Source organism: Aquarana catesbeiana, linkage group LG06 (assembly GCF_042186555.1).
Source record: "Aquarana catesbeiana isolate 2022-GZ linkage group LG06, ASM4218655v1, whole genome shotgun sequence".
Taxonomy (NCBI): domain Eukaryota; kingdom Metazoa; phylum Chordata; class Amphibia; order Anura; family Ranidae; genus Aquarana; species Aquarana catesbeiana.
Window position 1 is genome coordinate 190,735,787 of NC_133329.1, and position 26,119 is coordinate 190,761,905.

Sequence of the window (26,119 nt, forward strand, 5' to 3'; positions counted from 1 at the left end):
CTCTGGGTCCCCGATGGCATGGGAGAGCCCGGAGAAGCACCGAATGGAGGCGGGAGGGGGGATATCCCCTCCCGTCGCCTGTAAGAATGATCAAGCGGCGGAACTGCCGCTATGATCGTTCTTATGGTGCACAGAATCTCCGACTGAAAATAAGGATATCTGAATGATGCCTGTAGCTGCTGGCATCATCCAGATATTCCCACTGAAAGTCCAGGACGACATATGACGTCCTTGGGTGGGAAGTGGTTAATTAATGATTTGATTGCTCCATGGTTTGCTGATGCGCCTTCATGGAGGTCCCAACATAATTTCACTAAGTGGTTCTATCATCCGCTTTGCTGTTCCCTCAGGTTGGTACTGGCTGGTTGTGCCCTCTATGGGGGGGGGGGGGGGTACCCCTGGCCACTCTGGAAACGCTTGTTTCGTTACCACTCCCTATGAATACTTGTTTTGCCCCTATGTGCTGTTGGATTATCAGGGGTCGGGACGTTTAGGCCTCTGCTCCCTCGGTTGGCTCCCCGGTCTCCATTGACACGTTGGCAAACTTGTTTTCACTAGATATGGGGAGACTGGTGGAGTTTGCTGGGGGAGGGAATGGCTCAAAGTAATCACCATGGTCCTCCCATGGGGGGACTTACATTTTATGAATGACCTGATCCCCTCAGATGGATGAGTGTCACTGAGAGCTACATGTTGGACTATATGCCAATATTGGTGCCGAAGAGAGGAGTTCCCGAGGAGTTAAATCCATATATTTCTTTTACTCTTGGCCATATTCTCCTTTGAAACATCCACTTCTATCTGGCTAATAAAGGAGCATTGTTTATTTGTTTTGCTTACGTGAGTCATGCCTTGGAGGTGTCTATAGAGTATGTGCCCTGCGGCACCCAGCCTCTGGGTATGCTGTAGGGCTGGGGTCTCAAACTGGCAGCCTTCCAGCTGTTGGGAAACTACAAGTCCCATCATGCCTCTGCCTGTAGGAGTCATGCTTGTAACTGTCAGTCTTGCAATGCCTCATGGGACTTGTAGGTTTGCAACAGCTGGAAGGCTGCCAGTTTGAGACCCCTGCTATAGGGCATATGCTAATAGTTCTGGTGGGCTCTGATCACCTATCTCGACACTGGCTACCCTTAAATGGTGAGTTTATATTTGGAGCTCATTTGTTACTTCAGGTTTATAGCGCTTTGGGATGTATATACCATCTAAAATACTAGAATACAAGTGTAGTACATTGCCAGTTACCTTAAATTCTAGCTGTTGCAACCACTGTGTCCTCACATGGAGTGCGTGACCTGGGAGTGGGTGATTGTGCTGCTCTGGTGATTAAATATCGCTACAAAGGGGTTTGGTTGGTGGAGCGGCTCGATCACGCATCCTTTTTGTTTGTGCATGCTGTCTAATCACACAGTTGCGATCGGCTTTGTTTCATAATCCTGTATATGTTTGTTGCTGTTCGTTTTTTTACTTGTTCTAACTTCTTCCTAACCGGAATGGTCCCCTACTTTTCCTTGTCTTCCTCATATTTTCCAATAAAACGGAGATCGAGCTGCAGTCCCACCATATATGTTGTAACGTGCCTTATCGCAGCGCCAGCAGAGGTCTGAAACTTCGGGAATCCATCTATGTATTTTATTTGGCGTGTTGTACCAATTTGTCAGGAGTTTTTAAAAGACGGTTTCTGGAAGCGTGTGCTAATTGTGCATTTGTGTGACAACACACAAGCATGTAGCCATTAGTCCTTATTGAAAGAAGTGTTTAGTGCAGTTTCCCAGAACACTTTTGTGTTTATTTGGTTCAAGGATTCAACAATTCTTCAAGCGTAGGATAACAAAATATTTTTTTCAGTTTTGGCTGTCTTGAGTTTCAAATGGAGTTAAAGGTCTCATAAGATTTTTATACCTTTTGAGGACTCAAGACATAACTGTGTATAACAAATCTGTCGATATTCCCAATGTGTCAGGTATGTTGGTCCCTTTTAATTTTAAATGTCAAATTGATTTGATATTACTGCCTTTGAAACTGTGTGGCCAAAAAGGTATATTCCCGTCTGTTTACATCTGTGAAGACTTATTCATTCCTGGCGGGAAGTTGGGGTTAGATATCAGCGGTGTTGGAGGGCCTGTGGATGTAGTTAAGTCAGATCTGAATCACTTTTTGTAGGTTTTCAAGTGCTGCCTCTACAAGAGGGGTGTTTCAGCTGTCTAGAACAGGAGTCCCATGGTATCCCAGGTGTGTCTGTTACAGGTATTGGTCCTATATTACTTTCCATCTCTACCCAATTCTTAGGCCCCTTTCACACTTGGGCAGTTTGCAGGCGCTATTGCGCTAAAAATAGCGCCTGCAAACTGACCCGAAACAGCCGCTGCTGTCTCTCCAATGTGAAAGCCCCGAGGGCTTTCACACTGGAACAGTGCGCTAGCAGGACGGGAAAAAAAGTCCTGCTAGCAGCATCTTCGGAGCGGTGAAATCAATGGGACAGCGCGGCTATACCGCTGGCGCTTTAGGGTTGGTTTTTAACCCTTTCTCGGCTGCTAGCGGGGGGGGGGGTGTAATACGGCCCCGCTAGCGGCCGAATACCGATGGTAAAGCGCAGCTTTACCGCCGACACCGCCCCGTCCTAGTGTGAAAGGGGCCTTATTGTCTTCATGACATGTCCAATCTATAATTCAAGTAAGATGTGAAGCAAGATAGTAATTTTTAAAGTTTGGGAAACTCATTCCCCCACTATGTTTTGCTCGAGTGAGTAACTGGAGACTAATGCAAGGTTTTTTGGTCGCCCATAAAAATCTCCTAAGCATGGAGTACAGAGCTCGAAAAACATTTGTTGGTAAAAGGATTGGGATAGTCTGGGAAAAAATGCAGAATTCTAGGTAAGCTTGTCAACTTAATTATGGCTGCTTTACCAAACCACAAGAAATATTTTAAAGACCATTTCTCTAGGTCCTTATTTATGGTTTGTAACAGAGGTTGAAAGTTCATTGCGTAAAGTGAGTCAAGTTTTGGTGTCAGCAATATCTCTAAGTATTTAAGAGCTTTTTCAACCCACTGAACCACTTGCCGACCATGTCACGCAGATATACTGCGGCACAATGGCTCTCCTGGGTGTAATCCCATACGGGTACGTCCTACCCTTTTTCGGCAACCAAAGGGCGTGTGCCACGAGGCGTGGGACCCAATGCGTGTGACCGGCAGGCACGATCGCCGCCGGCCACGCACAATCTCGTGCATGAGTGCCAGCACTGGGATTTGTGTGTGTAAACACACAAATCCTGGTGCTGTCAGAGGAGAGGAGCCATATCGTTTGTTCCTAAGTAGGAAAAACTATATGGCTCCTCTCCTAGTCAATCCTATCCCCATACAGTTAGAACACAGTGACCCCTTGATCGCCCCCTTCCCTGCCAGTGACATTTACACAGTAATCAGTGCATTTTTATAGCACTGATCGCTGTATAAATGCCAATGGTCCCAAAAAAATATCGAAAGTCTCCAATGTGTCCGCAGTACCACTAAAATAACATTTACCAATAATATGTAGAAGAATATATATTGGCTTAAACTGATGAAGACATTTTTTTTTTATTCTTTTTTAATTTTGGGGACATTTATTATAGCAAAAAGTCAAAAATATTGTGTTTTTTCAAAATTGTTTTTTTTTTTTTTGTTTATAGCGCAAAAAATAAAACCCGCAGAGGTGATCAAATGCCACCAGAAGAAAGCTCTATTTGTGGGTAAAAAAAGGGCGCAAATTTCGTTTGAGTACAACGTCGAATGATCGCACAATTGTCAAAGCGACGCAGTGCCAAGTTGTAAAAAGTGCTCTGGTCAGGAAGGGGGTAAAATCTTCTGGGGCGATTAAACTTGCAGTTATTTTGTGTGGCGATTTTTGTGTTTTCTTTTAGGGATAAGTTCAGGACTTTTTATAATTTTATTTTGAAATTTGATATATAGCTGTATTGTGTAAACGCATTGCATAAGTTAGGCATAGTAATATGTGGCTGGGTTATGAAGCACAAAAGGTCATCTGCATATGCTGCAGTTTTCTAAGTTCTGCCTCCTACCTGGAAGCCATGTATAGATAGTGTAGTGAGTTATTCACTGTATGAATCAATGAATCTAGAGTGAGTATGAAGAGCAACGGTGAAAGGGGGCAGCCTTGTCACATTCCGTTTTTGGATTATTACCATATCTGATAGTGCACCATTGACCTTATTTTTCGCTGTCGGTTTATGGTGCAGGGTCGCTATCCAAAATAGCATATGTGGTTTCAGCCCAATGTGTGTACAGGTGGCAATTAGAAAGTCCCACGATACATGATCGAAAACTTTCTCCGCGTCAGAGTAACATACCTTCAAAATCTGTGTTTTGTGGATAAGGTTTAGGGCTTTTGTCACATTGTCCCTGGCCTCCCTGCCCGGCATGAAGCCTACCTGTTCTGGGCCTATTAGCTGGTTTAACAATGGTCTTTGCTAAAATTTTTGCAAATAATTTCAGGTCAAAGTTAAGTAGGGAAATTGGCCTGTAATTGGAGCAGTCTAATGGATCTTTATTTGGTTTGGGCAGCACCGTAACGTGGTAACGGGCTCTCAGAAAATCCTATAATAAAATGTTTTCACTAGGTGCGGTAGTAGAAGTGTGGAGAAGGACTTGTAGTAGTGTGCTGTAAAGCTGTCTGGACTTGGACTTTTTCCTGGCTTGAGAGATTTAATGGCCATTATTAGTTCTGTTTCCATGATTGGGTCTTCTAATTGTCGGGAGTCAGTATCATTTAGTGTGGGTAAACCGTTATCGGTAAGATATTGTTGTATTTGTGTCCGTGTCCCAAGTTGATCTTTCAGGCTATGTGTATTTGGTAAATTGTACAAGTCAGTGTAATAGTTATGGAATATTTGTGCAATCTTTTCAGTGTCCTCTACTATTTGATTATTTTTGGCAGATATGTTTGTAGATAGCTGTGCTTCTTTTAGTGCCCTAGCAAGGAACTCCTCTGTTTTATCCCCATGTTCATAAAAGAACCCCTTTTTGGAAAAGATCTTCTGTGCCTTATGGTTTAGGATTGACTGTAATCTTTTCCTTAGTTCAAGTAGGACATTCGCAGCCTCTATCGCTAGGGATTGCTTGTGTTTTGCTTCCATTTCACCTATTTTAGGTGCCAGATCGTCAAGTTCCTTTTCCGCTTACCTTTTTTCGCTGCGTCCATCCTAATAAACTCCCCTCTAATCACACATTTGTGGGCTGCCAATGCTGTTTTTTTTTTTTTTTTTCTTTTTTTTTTTTTTCTTATCTTGATTGGTGTGATATGTGTTTCCTGTAGGAATACCACCTCTGGTCCAAGCAGTCTAAGCTCGTTGAATATACTTCGTCTTTTATTGGCCATATTTAGGCCTTTGACGTTATACGTTATACATTTTATTGTATCTAAAATCATTTTTCTACTTTCTGGCCTTCCACCTAGCCCCAGACCTTGGAGAGATGCCCCATGTTCTCCTTATTGAGATTAAGGTAAACCTCCCTCCCTTATCCCTCCCCCCTTTCCCCCTCCCTACTTTCCACCTTTTGGTCTTATCTAGACCTTTAGGCCAATGAGGATCGCGAACATCGTAACCCTCCATTGGTCTCCACCTCCAAAGGTGGGGCTGTTGGTAAGTCGGCTCACCGGTCGGAGTTATCCTGGCACCAGATGTACTAGTCAATACCTTACTGCTCATATCTACCTAGATTCCTGTACTAGTTTCCCCCCCTCCCCGGTTCCCCCTTCTTCTCCTCTTCTTTTTATAATGATCCTATTCCCATTTCTATCCACCGCGCGTTTGACCAGTCTATCATCGTGGGCACTTGAAGGCCCAATTTCCTGCAGAATTCATCAATCTCATCCGGAAATCTTAGCCTGGCAGTTCTGCCATCTTTATTGCCCAGTAGACATGCTGGGAATCCCCATGTGTATTTTATATTTTGATTTGTCATTTGTTCCAAGAGTGGCTTCAGGAGACGTCTTCTCTCTAATGTGTCTTTTGCTAGATCTGCAAATTCTTGGATCCTTGCTTCCTCGTACTGCAATGGAGTTTGCCCCCTCAATTTTTTCCATATTTTTTCCTCGTCTTTGTAATATCTGAACCTCACAATTATATCTCGACTTCTTTCTGTTCGACTACTGTCCCATCTTCCCATGCGGTGCACCCGCTCAATCTTTGGGAATTCTTCCCCTTCTATCTCCAAAAGGGGAGAGAAGATAGCCACCACGGTCTTCCTGAGGTCTTCGCCCTTCTTTTCTGGGATACCACAAATTCTCAGATTCTGTCTGCGATTTCTGTTCTCCTGGTCCTCTAATCTATAACAAATTTTCATCTGGTTTTGTTGAGTTATTTTGATTTGTTCTTTTAAGTCGGAGATTTCCCGCTCCTGTTGCTCGATTATATCTTCTGCTCTCTCCACTCTGGCTAGCAAATTGCCTAGGTCTGTCCTAAGCATATTTATCTCCGTTTTGATTGAGGTTTCTAGTGCTTTAAACATCTCTGCGATTTCATTTTTTTAGGGGAATTCTGGTTCATGTCTATGTTCCATCATTCTGGTTGATTCATGTGCACTTTCGATTAGTGATGACTCTCTGGATTGAGTGGGGGTCTGATCCCCCCCTTCCTTCTTGGCCCTTTTTCCTCTTATCCGACATAGTGGACGTTTGGGTTTCTTGCTGGGCGCTCCCTGAGCCCCCCCTCTGGTTAAGTACTGTTTAATGGAGCTTCCACTGGCACTTCCAGCTACGTTGTCTTTGGGTGTCTTCGGAGGGCCCCCTTTCCCCAGTTTGGATGTATTTCTACTCATTATTTATACCAGAGGACTGTATGGCAAGAGTTTGAATCGCCCCATCTGACTAGTGCCCAAAGAACATTCGTATTTCCTGACACCAAGGCTGTTTTTTTTTGTTCTTGCACTTGTATTCTCTCCAAAGTTCTTCTACAGATTAGGAACCGAATAATTAATCTGTTTATCTGTGTGATAATTACTTTATTGGGGGTTTTACTTGTTTCTAGTGTCCTCACCTTGGCCACTTCTTTCTAGGGATTAGCTGGTTTTAATGCTTATGTTGTCCCATTCCTATTGATGCTGATGGTTATCTCTGCTGTGAGTGGAACCTATATTTCTGTTGCTCCGTGGATGGTTCCAGGACTAACAATCGTGATATACTTATAGGGCGTACCTTGACACTTTTGGGCACAACTAGGGACTAAGGATGTCAGGTGCTTCCTGAACACCTTCCCCTTTAATGCGTATGTAACCGTACTACTCGGGTCGACAGAAGATTACATCCGCAAATTTCCGTCAACCTTAGCAGTTTCTTTTGACCCAGATGGTGTTAACAATGACCAACGAATGGTGTACCCATGTCCCACTCTTATAATAATGATACTGCAGCTTGTTGACTCTCTTTTAAAGATATGTTAAGAACTAATCAAGATTCTAATGCCCCTCCAACCCTTGCCTCCGATGTAATGAGGTCTCCACCTGCCAGACTGATTCCAGGAGTTTCTGTTTGTTATGCGCAGGTTTTGGGGTCCTATCCGTAAGAAGTGGTATTAGACTATTTATGATTGTTCTTGGACCTTAGTACCTCATTTGCCAACCGAGAAGGTGTCCTCTATAGTAGATAAATAGTTAATAGGTGGACAGACGAATAAATGCTTTATTGCCTATTGCCCCATCTTCTCACACACACACCAATGTTTCAGCTCTAAAATCTTCACTAAACCACATCCGTATAAGGACACTGAACAAATGTAGTCTTGATTGCACAAGCATACGATGGTTTAGGCCCCTTGCTCGTCTCCTTTGTTTAAACTTATGCTGGGTGACAAACTGATGTTGTAAAGTCTCAGTTGGGACTAAAGTATCCCTCCAGGTTTGTAAATAATGTTATATAGTTAGATGTAAATTATTTCATTTCCCACATTTCATCAGCAGCCTTAAATATTATTTGTTGTTCAGTAATAGTGTTCACTCTATAATTACCAATAACCTTCACACGATATAACTGGCTGTTTATGAAGACCCATATAGTTTTATTCAACAGTTCTTATACTTTAGCATTTCCTCCTCCTGGTATTTTTTCCCCCTGCGGGAGTCAATTTTCAATATTCTTCTTACCTTTAACGATATAGGCAGGAAAAAGCACCTCTTACCGTCATCCGGCAGAACCTACGTCTTTTCTCAAGGTATGGCGATCCGGTGCCGGGTACATGCGTTCTCGGTAGGGGAGATCGTTCGAGGAATACTACAGCCTAAGGGGAACCCTGGTCAGCTGATCACTTACTGTCGGGTCCGTTCCGTCTGTTTGCCTTCGCGCTGACAGGCTCCGGTGGGGGGGGGGGGGGGAGGAGAGAATGGAGGTACCCTGTGAGTGAAGCGGCTGCCAATGCTGTTGATGGAGATGGCTCACCTGTGTAATTTTCAGCAAAGTAGGCTTTTAACCACTTACCAACCCTAATACTTCGCTCCTACATGTAAAAGTCATTATTTGCTAGAAAATTACACAGAACCCCCAAACGTTATGTTTTTTTTTTTAGCAGAGACCCTAGAGGATACAATGGCGGTCATTGCAACTTTTTATCTTGAACGGTATTTGCACAGCAATTTTTCAAACGCGTTTTTGTTTTTTGTTTTTTTTGAAAAAAAAAAAAAAGTTTCATGCTTTAAAAAAAAAAACAATTAGCCCAAGTTTTTTGCATAATGTGAAAGATGAAGTTGCGCCAAGTAAATAGAAACCCAACATGTCACGCTTCAAAATTGCACACGCTCGTGTAATGGCGCCAAACTTCTGTACTTAAAAATCCCCATAGGCGATGCTTTAAAAAATTTTACTGGTTACATGTTTTGAGTTAGAGGAGGTCTAGGGCTAGAACTATTGCTCTCGCTCTAACGTTCGCGGCGACACCGCACATGTGTGGTTTCAACACAGTTTTCATATCTGGGCGGGACTTACATATGCGTTTTGCTTCTGTGTGCGAGCACCCGGGGAAAGGGGCACTTGATTACATTTTTTTTTTTTTTTTTTTTTTTAATTTTACTTAAATTTTAATTTGACACTTTTAAAAAAAAATTTGATCACTTTTATTCCTATTACATGGAATGTAAACATCCCTTGTAATAGAAATATGGTATGACCGGAGCTCTTTACAGTGAGATATGGGGTCAATAAGACCCCATATCTATATAAATGTGTATAAATGTGAATGGTTCCAAAATAGCGACAAAAGTGTCCGATCTGTCCGCCATAGTGTCGCAGTCACGATAAAAATTGCAGATTGCCGCCATTACTAGTCGCCTGACAAGTCGCCCCTGTGTGAACCGGCGCTTAGGAGAGAAATAAGGGTTTCGTGTTTAGCTAAATAGCCAAACAGAATCCACTGTTAGAGGGAAAGGGAGGTTATTAACACAGGAATTATTATTATTATCGGTACTTTTATAGCGCCGTCAGTTAACACAGCGCTTTACGTATATATTGTACATTCACATCAGTCCCTACCCTCAAGGAGCTTACAATCTAAGGTCCCTAACTCACATTCATGTACTAGGGCCAATTTAGACAGGATCCAATTAACCTACCAGCATGTCTTTGGAGTGTGGGAGGAAACCGCAGTAACTGGAGGAAACCCACGCAGGCACAGGGAGAACATGCAAACACCAGGCAGGTAGTGTCGTGGTTGGGATTCTTTTTACTGCTAGGCGAGAGTGCTACCCACTACACCACTGTGCCGCCCAACGTATGTAGAAAACCTGTTGTAATAAAACGTTGCAAGCATCGCCTCCTGCGGCCCTCATATAAAGCAAAAATTGAGATTATTCGCGCACCCCTTCCAGCCGTTTAAGTGGTAGCATGAGCTCATATCATGAAAACGGCGTTAAGAGCATGTGGTAATTAAACATTGAAACCCTGGTTATGTCAAATAACCTAATAAATCTGAATAGCCTGGAGGTAGCCAAACTCCTAAATGTTATAAACAACCCCCTAATATAAGCTAAAAGGCATCTTTGGCAATAATACATAGTAGAGCAAATTGTTTCAGATGCTAACAAGCATGGTCCGATACTACCCCGATGCTGAATTTTCCCAGAGGGTCACAGTTCGACCAATTTGGAACAGGGGCATTTCAAAATTATATACGTGCACCTCCGCAGTTTATATGGGGAATTTAACATATATATAATCGGTCAAAATCCAGAGGTTATTCATGTATGCAGTTTTGGTCGACCTGTAGGCCCCGTATAGCAATCAAATATAGGTACTTGTGCAAAAAAAAAAAAGGTTGGTTGGTAAGAATACACATATATAAGTAAGCATGTAACCCAATAAATGTTTCGGGATCCAGTTAAGGTACAAAGATGCCGGATATCTGAGACCAGTCGGGTGTGTTGGGGTTAAAGTCTTGAGACTTTTGGTGAGTTCCAGGATCTGATAATCTGTTGATTGGTGTCATCACAGTGTGGTTCCGACTGTACTACTGGATAGTGTCCAAGGATAAGAAATCTGTGGGAAAAAATTTCATCTTGGAAAGTCAAACATCTGTGAAAGGCAAAATGCCTCAGGGAAACAGGATTTTACACCCAAAATCAGGTCAAGGAGGGGGAGAGGTTGTAGATAACAGGTAAGTCAATGAGGCTCATGGCCTGTATAACAATAACGTGAGTTATCTCTTAAGATGACAATGGAGAGAGTCATTCCGGCATGTTATCCAAAGCAACCTGCAACTACAGATCCATAAGAAAAGATTCAAGCATTGTAAAATAACTAGCTTGAATCAGGTGTTGTCTTGAGATCTAGATCCCTTGGCAGAATAAGGGGATTTGCCATAGCTGGGGCCTCTGCGTTTGTTGAATTTTGTTTTTTTTGGTGGAGGGAGGTTTGGAAGGGGATGCTTGAGGGGTATCAAGGGGAGAAGCTCCCTGTATGGGAATATGAAATTCCTTGTACCATTCTGGCAGGTCGATTTAAGGGCAACTACAGTTTGCAAAAGGTTGGGGTGTCCTCAGGCATCCTCAGATAATATTGTTTGACCTAAAATGTGGCGTTCAGGGCCAAAGGAACGCGCCACCAATAGGGTATTTTTATCTCAGAGCAGCAAGTATGTTCTCGCCTGTTCTGAAGTGTAAAATGGGAGAGATCCTGGAATAGGGAGATTATGTTCATTATTATGTTCCGCCTATCATTGTGGGAAACAATGCAGGCAGCATATAATGTCCCTCGGGGGTGCTGTGTCCGTGGGACGTGGATTCAGGGCCCTGTGTGCCCGCACAAAATCAATATCAGTGTCTTTAGTGCGTTCAAGCAACTCGTTGAACACAACCTGAAGGGCTTGTTTAATTTGAGCAGACTCCACCATTTCAGGGATCCCCCTAACCCTGATATTTTGCCTTCTTCCCCTATTGTCAAGGTCCTCAAGGTGTTAACGAGAATTAGATGTGTGCCATTGGAAGAAACAATATTTACCAAGTTCTCCACAGCTCTATCCCGTTTGGCTTCAGCCCTCTCTGTGTGGGACAAACGGTCAGACAGGGACATGAGATCTGTTTATAAGTCTGTGATGGCTGAAAAAGTTTTTAATGTCAGCAGCAATTTGTCATCTGAGAGCTGCAGAGGGTGTAATCAGAGTCCTTTACCATGTCTTCTGAGGCCGATAGGGAGTCCTTACTGTGCTTTTCCTTGTGTCCCATCAGCGCCATCTTGGCTGCAGAGCAGCTGCTTGTCTGGTGGATTTGGGATTGAAAAAGCTCCGATATACTGTGGGTTCCTGGTGTGGAGAATGCTCGGCGTTATCTGGAGCCAGGAGTTGTCTTAACCCGCTTGCCCATCGCCGTTGCTGTGAGGCTGAAACAGGTTGTTGTAGCTGTGGGTGTGTAGAGCTCAGCTAGGCAGCGTCCATTCCTGCTGTTCTCCAAGCCATGACCCTTTACCTTATTTTTCAATGCAACTTTCAACCTTTATTAAGCGTCTTCTCTGCAGACTTAGAGAAACGGAACACGGCTATCTCTTGGTTTGGTTGATGTAACGTCCTCAAAACAAACATCATGCCACGTCTCCCGTATCTTTTGCAGGCCTTGCCAGTTAAGTTACCTCAGACATTGCTTTTATAAGCTCCGATCAAATTTTATCAGATAAGTTTGGCAGGGTAGGCCTTCCGTCTCAAACTTGCACTTTTACAACGTCCCAAACTCCGAGGTGGAGTTGGTTTTCCTCACCCCGCTTTGTACTGCATGGTGGTTCACATGACTATAGGGTGGTTAGTGCAAACAATCCTCCCACAAATTATGGGTTTCTCTGGAGCAGGAATCTGTTAAGTCCCCTTAGCCATGGACAGGGGTTTGTTATTCCCGAATCCCGCCTCCACACCCCTTGATTGAAACAACACTACTGGAACTTCGCAAGTACTATAGAATGACAGAGACTTCTAGCTTCCCATCCCCCTTGACACTGATTATTGGCCACCCAGACTTTTGTTTCGGGTATTTCTGATAAAGCCTTTCAGCTGCAACCGGAACATCGCCTAACTAGAGCTTCAGTCTTTCTGGGCTCATTTGTGGTGGATCAGCCTTTTCATCTTATATGGAACTCCTCAACTCTTTGGGCCTAGGCAGATTTGGCAGAAAATTTGGCAACTCTCATTTCCACCCGTCCACTTGTTTCCGCAGACAACCTACTTCATTTGAGGACCTTTGTCTGGGAGAAGAGCCCCTATGGATAGCTCTCTTACCGTATCTTGTTTGCTGTCACAGCCCAGCATTTTTCCCCCATTTGCGCAAATGGGGGAAAAAGGCCTTAACGCTACATTCTCGGAAGAGAAGGCCTTAAGGAGCGCATGCTCCGCAAACGCGTCGCCTATTGGTCCACTGTCTCAACCGGAAGTGACGTCATCCCCCAGTTTCCTGTGTGCTCGCGATCCAGGAAACATCGGCAACCCGCTCCACTTAACCAGCATTCAGCCACGGATGGACTCCCTCCCGCACGGCTGTTCTCCCACAACTGACACTGCAACTGCCTGTTTTTTTTTTTTTTTTCCATTAAAAGATTTCTTAAAGCTTAAACAGGTTAACAATCAAAGCCACATTTCAGAATCCGTATAGTACATGTGCACATATTGTCATATAAACAGCAGAAAAGCAGGCTATTTACTAAACTTAGCTATAGCATATGGTCCACATGTAACAACTATGTCCCTCAATAGTGGAATGTGTGCAAAAAGCGAGATCCTGTTGAGGGTCCATCTTTAACCAGCTGGGCATCTGAAATTAATTTAGTTTACACAACAAGCGCATCTGGTCTCTCAACTTTGATTGCTCATAAACATAAAGATTTAGTATGATAGAGTAGAGGAAATGAAGGTGAACACAGAAGGGGGATGTAGAACAAGTTACCTGAAGTTAATAAGAACTCTCTCCCTGGTCGTTGCGACTTGCAAGTGTGAACTTAGGGAAGCGTGAAAGATACCTGATTTCGAGTAGGCCTTATCCGTTCCTCAGGCAGTCATAATCTGTTGAGACCTTAAAATGGAGCCAGGGGGACCGTGTGGTATCTTTCAATGGTGTCGGATGATTGTGCTCTAGCATCTTCCATTTGGCAAATCTCGGAGACTTTCTGCAGCCAGTCTCGTATAGAGGGAGCCTGTGTGCTTTTCCAGCGTAACGGTATTAAAGCCTTGGCGGCGTTCAGTAAGTGCTTAGTTAAAGATTTTTTGTATCTTTTATATGGGAAATTGGAAATGTGAAGCAAGCAGCAAGCCGCATCTAGCTTAATTCTCGTCTCCGTGATTTGCCTTATGGTGTCTCTCACTGTGGCCCAGAAAGCATCTAGGGCCTGGCACTGACACCAGATGTGTAGGAGAGTACCAGTCTCCTCCCCACACCTCCAGCATTTGTCTGATACCTCAGGGAACCATGTATTGAGTTTGTGTGGTGTGGCGTACCAATGTGTCAAGAGCTTATAAGCCGTCTCTTGCGTTTTAGTGGTAATAGAGCACTTATGAGAGAGGATACATGCCGTGGACCATTGGTTGTCTGTAATGTCCCTTTGTAAAGCTCTGGACCATTCTTCCCTAAATCTGGTGATGTTTTGGAATATTGCAGCCAATTATATATGGGTGAGGTTGCTTTACTGAAGTTGTCACCTTTGACACGTCGTTTCTAGTTGTCAGTGCTCTTTGAAAGATGGGTCGTTTAGCCTTATCTGTGACGTAGCTACGGATTTGAAAGTAGGCCCAAACAGGTAGAAGCGGGAGATTATCTTTCAGCTCGGTGTAATTTTTAATTCTGTTGTTACTAAAGCAGTCCCCCGCAGTGTGCTGTTTCTTGGGGTCAAGTGATTGAAGAGCCCTATTGGCCATCCCTGGAACAAATCCTGAGTTGTTAAGCAGTGGAGTTAACAGGCTTAGTTGTGATGTTAGGTCTGTCTTTGTTGTCACCGTCTGAAATACGCTCTGCGTGGCTCCTGTTAGTGGGTGACTTTTCGTTGAATGAGACTGGCAGTTCCAGGCAATCCATGGGGCGAATTTTAAGCACTTGTGGTTCAATGACTCTTCTAGGATGACCCAGTCTTTGGATTTACCGTGGCAGTGCCAGTCAATCACTCTCGTGAGGTGGGCTGCCCTATAGTAGTTTTGAAAATGCAGGAGTCCCATGCCGCCAAGGTCTTTGGGCCTAGTTAAAAGTGCAAATTTGGTTCTGGGTCTTTTGTGACCCCATAGGAATTGTAATAATAGGGATTGTAGGTTTTTAAAGAAATTCTGTGGGATTCTGATAGGGAAGCGCTCTTAGCAGGTACAGTAGTCGTGGAAGGATCGTCATTTTAAAGATAGCGGCGCTTCCAAACCACGAAAAGTATTTGGAATTCCAGTTCCGTAAGTCAGTAGTGATGTTTTGTACCATTTGGGGGAAGTTTTGGTCTTAGGTGGTTGTCAGGTTTGGCGTTTAATTTAACCCCTAGATATTTTAGGGCCGATGTGACCCAACAAAACGGGCAATTCTCTCGTGTTCTATTGAGGGTGTCTTCCGTCAGTGTAACATTCATAGCTTCAGACTTGTAATTAATTTTGAGGTTAGAAATGTAACCAAAAAGTGCAAATTCTTTAATTAGGTGTGGGATTGTAGTGTGTGGTTTAGTTAGAACATACAAGACAGCAGCATATGCTGCTGATCTCTTGTTTTTCCTATCGGCCACCTCAAAGCCAGTGATCGACTGGTTTTTGTTAACGCGTCTGATGAATGGTTCCAAGGATAGTATAAATAATAGTGGTGACAGGGGGCAGCCCTGCCGAGTCCCATTGGAGTGCTTCACTTTATCTGATAAGGTGCCATTCATTTTTAACCTAGCTGACGGGTTCTGGTAGAGGGCAGCTATCCACGTCATCATGTGCGGTCCCAGGCCCACGTGACGGCAGATGTCTAACATGTAGTCCCAGGAGACCCTATTGAAGGCCTACTCCGCGTCTGTGGACAGGAGAAGACCCTCGAGACCCCGGGTATGTGCCGCGTGTGTCAAAAGTAAAGCCTTTATGTTATCTCTTGCCTCTAGCTGGCATAAACCCGACCTGTTCCGGGCCAACCAAGGAGGGAAGAAGAGGTTGTAGTCTATTAGATATGATTTTAGCTAGAAGCTTGAGGTCTAGATTTAACAAAGAAATTGGTCTGTAATTTGAACAGTCAGTAGCATCTTTGTCAGCTTTAGGTATTAGTGTTATATGAGCTGACAGAAAGTCAGGTGGCACTTGTCTGGGCAAAGAGAGAAAATTCAGCGCCCGCATTAAGGGAGTTGATAAGATATCGCTAAATGTTTTATAATAGATGGGTGTGTAGCCGTCCGGCCCTGGGCTTTTCCCTGGCCTAAGACCCTTGATTGCCACCTGAATCTCCATCAGAGATATCTGGTCCTCTAAGAGGGACACCTCTGATTCCGCCAACTGGGGAAGTCTACTTTCAGTTATATAGTCCCATATCACCTGCCCTCTCTCATTTGGAATCGTGGGGGGGTTTGTGTTGGAGTGGCAGATTGTAGAGTTTCGAGTAGTATTGATGAAAGTGAGCAGCTATGGCCTCTGAGGCTACCGCCAATGTGCCGTCCTGTGACCTGATGCCTGTATTGTTGTTGGTGGAGTTAGCATCTTTTAGAGCCCTGGCCAGCAGTCTACCCGTCTTGTCTCCCGATTCATAATATACTTTTTTTTTTTTTTTTTTTTAAATAGTGATCTCCTAGTTTGGGTCTCAAATAATTGTTGCAAGGCTTTTCGGGTGTCTAAAAGGTCTTGAGCGGACTGTTGTGGCCAAAGAGTGTTTGTGGGTGGCTTCTAGTTGTCGTATTTTTCAATTAGTCTGTTTATTTCCTGTTCCTGGGTCTTTTTACGTTAGGCGCCCTTTTTAATTCCCCCCTTATTGTGCATTTGTGTGCTTCCCAAATTATCATCGGGTCCATGTCAGGGGTGGTGTTAGTTTGAAAGTAATCGGAAATTGCTGTTAGAATATGAGGGAGCAATTCAGGATTGGTTAACAGCGAGGTGTTCAGTCTCCATGTGTTTGTTCTTGTCTTAGGCGTGCAGAGATCTGCTCCCAATGATATGGGCGTGTGATCTGAGAGTGATTGAATGCCGATGTGGGCCCCTGTCACTGTCTGCAGATCCCTTTGGGATATATAAATGTGATCAATGCGTGAGTATCGATCATGCGGGATCGAATGGAATATGAAATCTCTGGCCTCCGGGTGTAGAAACCACCAAGTATCAACCAGTTGTAGGGAGCTTAAGAGTTGTTTCATTTTTTTAAGTGCTCTGTATGTGATACAGGATTTCCCGGTGGAGGAATCAACTGTAGGGTCTAGTGGGATATTAAAGTCACCACTCATAATTAGGAGGCCCGATGAGAAACCCTTTAGTTCATGTATGACCTTCTGGCAAAAGTTTATCTGCGCTGAATTGGGAAAGTAAACATTTGCTAATGTGAATGGTCCTGTCTCTGTAAGTTCCTTTAAGAAACACATAACGTCCCTCAGGGTCCACTAGTCTGTCCGTAAGTGTGAAGGGGGCTTCTTTGCTGATTAAGATAGACACCCCTTTAGTCTTTGCTACATCGTTGGTTGCATGGTGGGCCTCAATGAAAAACGAGTTTGTGAGTTTGGGGATTTGGTTTGTCCTGAAGTGTGTTTCTTGCAGGAAAACAAACTGTGGCTTGCCTTTCTTCAGTTCCTGGAGTAGAGACATACGTTTCTCCGGTATGTTCAAACCCCTGGTGTTATGTGAGATTACCAGAGGTGTCCTCCCGAGCGACTAATAAGCCATCTCTAGGCTATGGGGCGAAAATGCTTAGTTCAAGCACTGCAAAATAAATCAAAGTTATCTGGCGTATATATCACTTGGCAGTAGACCAGGGAGAGACAGTTCAGGTGAGTACAGATACAGAAAGAGTGAGAGAGAAAAGATTAGATCAAGTAGAAAAGGATCCAAAGATAGGGAATGGATCCCAGGTAACTGGAGTAACAATGAGAAAAGAAAACAAACTTTAGATAATGTATCTTAGTCTCTAAAGTATAAATGTAGCGCACCTGGGTCAAGGACCTCGGCCCAAGTACACTTCGTGGGTGCGTGGGAGGTCGCCACCAGGGTGGTATATTCGTGGCCGTTTTTAACTTGGTGGAAGTTCTAACAAACCAGAATGATGGCAAAAATAGTAAAAATACAATCCAAAATAAATGGAGAAAAAGACACAGCCCAAACTTACAGGCATGAACAAAGAAAAAAATGACACAATCGTGTCAATGGTCAACCCTATAATGGAGATAAAGCAGTTAACCTGACAAGTTTATGCCTGTCCCGTAAGGCAATGGAGGATCCATTTTGTTCCTAGTAGAGGTGTCTACCTGGAATGTAAGTTCTGAATATTCATGGATTGCTCTTCAGTTGACACAGGAGCCAGATTGTACTCGCTGTCCAAGTGAAGTTCCTGGATGTAAATTCTGCCAGTATGTGTGGACCTGGCCATAGCTGTGCAATAATCATTGAGGGGTATAATATCAGTCCATGGATGCCGGGTGGGAGGATGTTCCTTTTGAATTGTCTCTAGTTTAAAGGAAAGCTGCGTCAGTCGCTTGAAGATAAAGTGTGTATATGATTCCTGCGCTGGGCAGGTTAGAATTTCTCCTGTGATTGTGTGAAAGCCATAGGGCTGGGGTCCTCCTGAGTTGTTAGATATTTGGAACTGAGTTACATGTAGAACATCTCTCATCTATTGTATTTAACAGGATCAGCGTTCAACAATGGTTGTAAATGCCTTAGTTTTCAGGTTCGTAAGTGCAATACTTTACTCAGCTGCTTGAGACCTGGAATGGGTAGGCTGTTGATTCGGTGTTCCCCAGTGTTGGTTGTTACCACGGCCATGTTTCAAATGCTTTGACTGCTGTTTCTCTGGGGTGGAGGCGGGGGAGGTAGGGGGGGGGGCTTCTGGTGGATGGTGGTAATGTGAATTCCTGGTACCATTCCGGGAGATCTAGCAATTCTATGCCCAAACCATCACAAAATTCCGGCAGGTCAGTTGGTGAGCGTAGGATGTGCTGTTTCCCTGTAAGCGTCACCACCAGTGCGAACGGGAAGCGCCACGTGTATCGTAGGTCACGTTCCCTGAGTTTATCCAGGAGGGGGCGCAGGGCTGTACGGTTTTTTAAAGTTATTTGTGAGAGTTCTTGAAAGAGCATAATGCGTGCTCCATTAAAGACAATGTGATGTGTCCGGTCCTCCAGCTCTGAGGGCCCGGTGGGCTCTCACAAATGCTATGTCTGTATCTTCCTGTCTTTCCAGCAGGGTATTAAAAACTCTTTGCAAAGGACTAGTAAGTTTGACTTTAGGTCTGTGATTGCCGCTGAAAACGTTGATTTAATGTCCGCTGCGAACCCAGACATGTCTGCGTATGTGAGGGGTTTATTTGAGCGATTGAATCCCCTACCTGACTCCTCAGTGGCCGACTGTGAGTCCTCATTGAAGTCGTCTGTGTCATGCTGTGACCGCGCCATATTGGGGCCTGCTACACCGCCTCGTGGTGCTGGCTGGGCTTTGAGTAGCTCCGATATGCTCCGAACAGCGGAGGAAGCGGCGGTGTTACGTCGGGATATGGAGTGGGGTGTTTAGAGGTTCAATTTTCCCATTTCCAGGTATGTGCAAGTAAGGGTGACCGGCTCTGGGCTGTGTCGTTTGCGGAGCTCCTCTAGTGCACGTCCATCCCGGTTGCTTGCCAAGCCACGCCCCCCGACATGCCTGTTTTTTAATCTACTCTTGTGAGTTCATATGCACTATTTGCTCATTAAAATTGATTAACATACCACACCTAGAGTGGCGCCTCTGTGCTTCTTTCCCCCATCCATCGGAAGTAAGACACCCTGAGGCACCTGAGGGATCTCCCAGGGTGATAACACCATGTTTGCCCCAGACCTGGGGATCCAGCAGGGTGCGGAACTGTGGTAGACTGGGATTACGACAGAGTGGGTGGGCCAGGGACCACTGATTGGGACGCAAGAACCTCCGTCTAGCAGTCACCCACACCCTCCAAGTAGCCCCCGTTGGGCCAGGGACAAGTATGATTTTTTAGTATCAATATTATACCCTCTATGTGAATAGGAAAAGGATTTCCCTTTTATCATACTGTTGCATTGGATGCAGCAGAGGCAGGGAAAAGAGCCAAAGTTATGTGGTGTCAGAAAGGTGGTAAGGGAGGACAATATTGATCAGATTTGACTAATCTTTTATTTTTTTTATTTCAGGTACTTGTATAGCGCCGTCAATTTACGCAGCGCTTTACATATACATTGTACATTTACATCAGTCCCTACCCTCAAGGAGCTTACAATCTAAGGTCCCTAACTCACATTCATACATACTAGGGACAATTTAGACAGGATCCAATGAACCTACCAGCATGTCTTTGGAGTGTGGGAGGAAACCGGAGTACCCAGAGGAAACCCACGCAGGAACAGGGAGAACATGCAAACTCCAGGCAGGTAGTGTCGTGGTTGGGATTCAAACCAGCGACCGTTCTTACTGCTAGGCGAAAGTGCTACCCACTACACCACTGTGCCGCCTGATATATATTGTCCGACCTCGACGGTAGGAGGATACTGGAATTCCTGCACTGTCAGAAAACTATCATGTAGGATAGACCAGTGTTTTATTACTATGTTATATACCTTAGTAGAATAAGGATGAAATTGTGAGATGAAAGGGAGACGTCGAGTGTAAGAATGTGCAGATCTATGACTGAACAGATCATCTTGTTCCTTTTTAATAACTTTCTTAGGGTACCCTCGTTGTAATCTCCCTCCATCTTATCCAATCTAACACTCAATAAGTCTGGGTCACTCACAATCCGAGATACACAAACCAATTGACTGCAAGGAATGGATTTAAAGACACCAGATGGATGAAAACTAGAATACAATAACTGATTACGATCTGTTGGTTTGGTGTATGTCACCAACAATGTGATGTTCATTGATGCTTAGTAAAGTATCCAAAAAAGGTATTTGAGTATCACTGGCATATTGAATTTTAAGCCAGGGATCAAAGAATTAAGATATATAGTAAATACATTTAATTACTTTAAGTCGCCCAACCATATCGCAAAGGCATCATCAATAAATCTGTACCAATAGGTGCAGTTTTGAATAAACAAATTACAATGGTAAATAAAAGCATTCTCTATCATGCCCATAAATGCATTGGCATATTGGGGGGGAGGGGGCGCGCAACATTAGAGCCCATCGCAGCTCCGATGAGCTGTAAATATTTTTCCTTAATAAGAAAAAAGTTTTCCTCAAACGATCGATAATTGTATCAAAAAGGTAACCTGTATGGATGTGTATTTTCTTGAGCAAATCAATAGTCACCAACAGGCTTCTGTGCCCAAATCATGGGGTATAACAGTGTATAAAAAATGTCGGGTGTCTCGTATGTAAGATTGTGTAGTTTCTATAATTGGTGTGAGGTATCTGTCCAAAACATGTTTTTCTATTTGTTACCCTTATTGGCATTGAATGATTGAGTCCATATGAGAGACGTTGTCTATATATATATATATATATATATATATATATATATATATATATATATATATATATATATATATGTATATATATATGTATGTATGTATGTATGTATGTATGTGTGTGTGTATATATATATTGTATGTGTCTTGTTCTGAAGAAGAGCGCTATCTGTACAGCTCAAAACCATCATGCATTTGACACTGAATTAAATTTGAATCGATATCTTGTTCTTAATACATTTTGAGTGCAGCAATCACATTTGATTCGCTCTCTATACCTATACACTTTATTTTGAGAGAGAAAAAAAAGATACCAGGTATGCACGCTGACTGTTGGTGCAGCTGCTTTGGGGCCCGGACATAGTTGCCTTACAATATCTGAGGTCTTTGTTTAACCCCCCCATCTCATGGTAGTTATGTGCCTACCATTATTTGCTCTTCTCGGTATGTACATTACAGACATGGTCTCCTACATGACTCTCTTCAAAATATAGCTTATACGCACTATGGATGCCTCAGTCTTTAAATAGGATACAGGCAGTCCCCAAGTTATGAACACCTGAGTTGTGAACGACTCCTACTTATGAATGGACCTCAATGCCGGCCGCTTGTGCGCCACGCTGGTCCTGGATACCACCGAGCAGCTATCTTGCAGCGCCAAACACATCCCACACTGCAGTACTGGATGGCTAGAAGTGCCCCAGATAACATGACTGCATGTCTGAAACATCCCACATCCCTGCACAGGCTGAAGTTACAATTAAAAATGCACTGTTCTGACCTGCACACAAATTCCACTTAAGAACAAATCTACAGTCCCTTTTGTGTTCGTAACTCAGGGACTGCCTTTGTTATTGAAAGGATACTGGCCGGTGGCTTCAATGCCATCTTTAGTCCCCGGTTTGTTAGTTTTTTGTATCAATACTAACGGAATGTCGTACCACATTGTCATATTGCATACCCTAAAGAATTTTCAAAAAATGAAAATTAAACCTACCATTAAACTTCTAGACTGATCATTTCTTTTTCAGTGAGCAAACATACAATCAGCAAGGGATAAAATACTTTTTTCCTCACTGTACATGTGGGGGAATATCTAAGCAATACACTGATGTTCCCAGTGGGAACTGTTCAGAGGGCTGTGTCTGCTCAAGTCTTTGGCCATTAGAGGGCAGGGTGTGTTCCCAGCACAGACAAAAAGCTGACCACGTTGGGATGGGTGTAATTCTTTGGCTAGTATGGTCAGTTTGAAATAGGAAAGCAGGGCGACTGGCTGGATCAGCATCTCTTTTACACAAAAATGCAAAGAGAATGGGATATACTAACACAAGTACATGATACAGCATACACATCAGGAATATTAATTGTTGACACTTTAACCTAGGCTGCTACTTCCTGTTGGAGTTAAAGTGATCCTAAAGTCTTGTCTGTGTTTTTTTTTTTTTGTTTAAAAATAACAAACATGTCACCTGCTCTGTGCAGTGGTTTTGCACAGTGCAGCCCAGATCCTCCTCTTTTTGGGGTCCCTTGCCGCGGTCCTTGCTCCTCACTTTTGCAGAGTGCTCCCACAGCAAGCAGCTTGCTCTGAGGGCACCTTAGCCAAATCATGGCTCTGTGTCCCCATTCAGACACTGAGCCAGTGGCACCAGCTGCTGTCTAAGCCAATGAGGGAGCGTCCCCAGGCAGCTGAGGCTCTCGCGTGCAACATTGCTGGATTGAGATGGGGCTCAGGTAAGTATTGGGGAGGCTGAGGGGGTCTGCTGCACACAGAAGGTTTTTTATCTTAATGCATAGAATGCATTAAGATAAAAAAACCTTCTGGCTTTAGAACCACTTTAAATGCTTGCATACATTTTCCTGCTTTAAATAGGGCCGCTTGATTCCATGTTATATGACAGCAACTATAGGGATGCAAATTACACTTGTCTGTTCTTTTTATAAGTAAGCTATTTTTTTCTGTTAGGCAACTTGTATAATATTGATTTTTGCATTCATTTTTAGGTATTTAACTGGCATGGTTGACAAAAGAACGCTTGAGAAATATGAACGGGAAGCAAAAGAGAAAAACAGAGAAACCTGGTAAGATTACTTAATTTTTTATTTTTTTTTCCATTTGACAATAACAAACATGTTATACTTACCTGCTCTGTGCAGTGGTTGTGCACAGAGCAGCCCAGATCCTCCTCCTCGGGTCCCTCGCTGGCGCTTCTGGCCCACCCCCCTGCTGAGTGCACCAGAGCCGAGCCGCTCCCGTGTGTCCATTCAGACACACAGCCATGGCTCTGCCCCACCCCCTTAATCTCCTCATTGCTGTCTCAGCCAATGAAGGAGAGTTTCCAAGGAGCTGAGGCTCTCTTGCAGCATTGCTGGCTTGAAATGGGGCTCAATAAGCATTAGGCGGGCTGCTGCACACAGAAGGTTTTTATTCTCTAATGCATAGAATGCATTAAGATGACAAAACTTTCTGCCTTTTTAGAACCACTTTAAATATTTCACTTCTACCCTGTTCACTTTTTGATGTAACGACCTATATTTTCTTGACAATAACAAGCTAGAAAAGTACAAATACCCCCCAAAATTAAAGTAGACATTACAAGCTATTTAGTAAGAGGCATGGTGACTTTTTTGAAGTTGTAATGATTTCCCACAATTCTTTGCAATATGAAGATTTTTTTTTTTAAACAAATTTGTCAGATTAACAGGTTATTTCTCACATGGCATATGCATATTTGCAACTAAACCCCAAAACACTTTCTTCTACTCCCGAGTATGGCGATACCACATGTGTGAGACTTTTACACAGCCTGGCCACATACAGAGGCCCAACATGCAGGTAGCACCTCCAGGCGTTCTAGGAGCATATATTACACATCATTTTTTTGACAACCTATCACACTTTTGAAGGCCCTGAAGCACCAGGACAATGAAAACACCCACAAAATGACCCCATTTTGGAAAGCAAACACCCCAAGGTATATTCTATGAGGCATTGAGTCTTTTGAACATGCCATTTTTTTTTTCCCAAAAGTTTTTGGAAAATGTTGAAAGAAAATGAAAATGTATTTTCTTTTTTACATTTATGTAAAGTTGTCCATTTAGAAGATATTTCTAACACCTAGCATGTGCACACCACAAATTACACACCCCAATGTATTCTGCTACTCCTAAGTATGGCGATACCACATATGTGAGACTTTTACACAGCCTAGCCACATACAGAGGCCCAACATTCAGGGAGCACCATCAGGTGATCTGGGGACATAAAATTACAAATTGAATTTCCTGATTACCTATTACACTTTTGTGAGGCACTGATGTGGCATGGATGAGCACTGATGTGGCATGGATGAGCACTGATGTGGCATGGATGAGCACTGATGTGGCATGGATGAGCACTGATGTGGCACGGATGAGTACTGATGGTAGTAGTTGGCGAGGGTGGAAAAAGACAAGTCCATCAAGTCCAACCTATGTGTGTGATTTTGTGTCAGTATTACATTGTATATCCCTGTTTGTTGTGGTCGTTCAGGTGCTTGTCTAATATGTTTTTTTTAATTATTGATGCTCCCTGCTGAAACCAATGTCTGTGGAAGGGAATTCCACGTCCTAACTGCTCTTAAAGAACCCTCTACGCAGTTTAAGGTTAAACTGTTTTTCTTATTTTAGTGAATGGCCGTGTGACTTATTAAATTCCCTTACATGGAAAAGTTTTATCCCCATTGTGGGGTCACCAGTACGTTTTTTTTGTACATTGAAATCATATTCCCTCTCAAGCGTCTCTTCTCCAGAGAGAACAAGTTCGTAACCTTTCGTCATAACTAATGTTCTCCAGACCCTTCATTCGTTTTGTTGCCTTCTCTGGACTCTCTCCAGTTCCAGCACCTTTTTCCTGAGGACTGGTGCCCAGAACTGGACAGCATACTCCAGGTGATGTGGCAAGGATGGGGCACGGGCGAGTGCTACTGCAGTCTCCCTCCTCTCGCATGATGTACTGATCAGTGTGTACAGCGTGAGAGGAGAGAGCTGAACTGGACTTGTGCCTGTTTGTTGACAAGTGATCGCTCTGTCATTGGACGGAGTGATCACGTGTTAAAGGGCCGCTGTCATTGGTCCTTTACCTCGATCCATGATGCGCCAGGTCTGGAGGACACGTCGGTTGCGGACATTCCCGGGTGCACACCCCAGAGGGTGTGCGGGAAGCACGGTTCTGGGAGGACATCTTACACCCTCCCAGAATAAGCCGACCGTGCTATACCATCATTTGGCTATGGCCTGGTCGGCAAGTGGTTAAAGTCCCTAAATTGGACGTGGCACTCGAGTGACTAAAAGTTCTGACCTCTCCTTTGAGGACTCTGGGATTATCAGACATGAAGGACCATAGGTCGGAGTCCCTTCTAAGGAAAGCCTGGGAAGCTAACACCTCTGCCATGGACCGAGCCCTGACCACAATCTGCAATGCCAGGAATGCTGTTTTTTTGATTAAGATGTAGTCCTATAGTTGAAGGATGAATGTAGTGATATACTTGTAGGATGATCGTTCTTATAATTCAAATTATTCCCGCAGCAACTAGGTTCATCCAGAGAGATGCATTGGAGTCCCAACACAGAGCAAAGTTCACAAGATACTTGCAACAGATGACAAAATCCAGTAAATATTGCAATGAACAGCAGCCTTCAGAGTCCCATCCGTCATTCATGTTATCCCAAGCATAGAGACGCTACAATCCAGCATAATATGCACCTAAGTAGCTTCCATGCATCCAATCATGTGTATTAGAATCTTGGTCAATCCAAAATACTTTTAATTATCTTAAGGTGGATGTAAACCCGAAAAAAAAAAAATTTCTTTTGATATCATACTGTAGAGTATAAGATTTCCTATCATTTCAGCCCAGTCTTGCCACACAGAGTTAATCCATCTCTGAGCAATCCTCTTGTGTTGTTCAGTAAGAAAAATCTTCACAAACTGATAAACTGTCAAATACTCCCCCTTGCTGTGAGTGACAGCCTAAGACACAGGCATTTTTTTTTAATTCCCTCCCCCACTCCTTTCTTCAGCAGCTCTGCA

General features: G+C 43.6%; 1 protein-coding gene across 4 annotated transcripts in view; it reads left to right on the plus strand.

The window, feature by feature from the left end:
- Positions 1-26,119, plus strand: part of GSPT1 (G1 to S phase transition 1) — a 455,031-nt gene that overhangs the window by 226,006 nt on the left and 202,906 nt on the right. For all 4 annotated transcript variants that reach the window (XM_073591175.1, XM_073591172.1, XM_073591173.1 and 1 more), the window contains one exon: positions 23,053-23,130. In XM_073591175.1, coding sequence (XP_073447276.1) covers positions 23,053-23,130 — 78 coding nt within the window. The remainder of the gene's footprint in view (positions 1-23,052; positions 23,131-26,119) is intronic.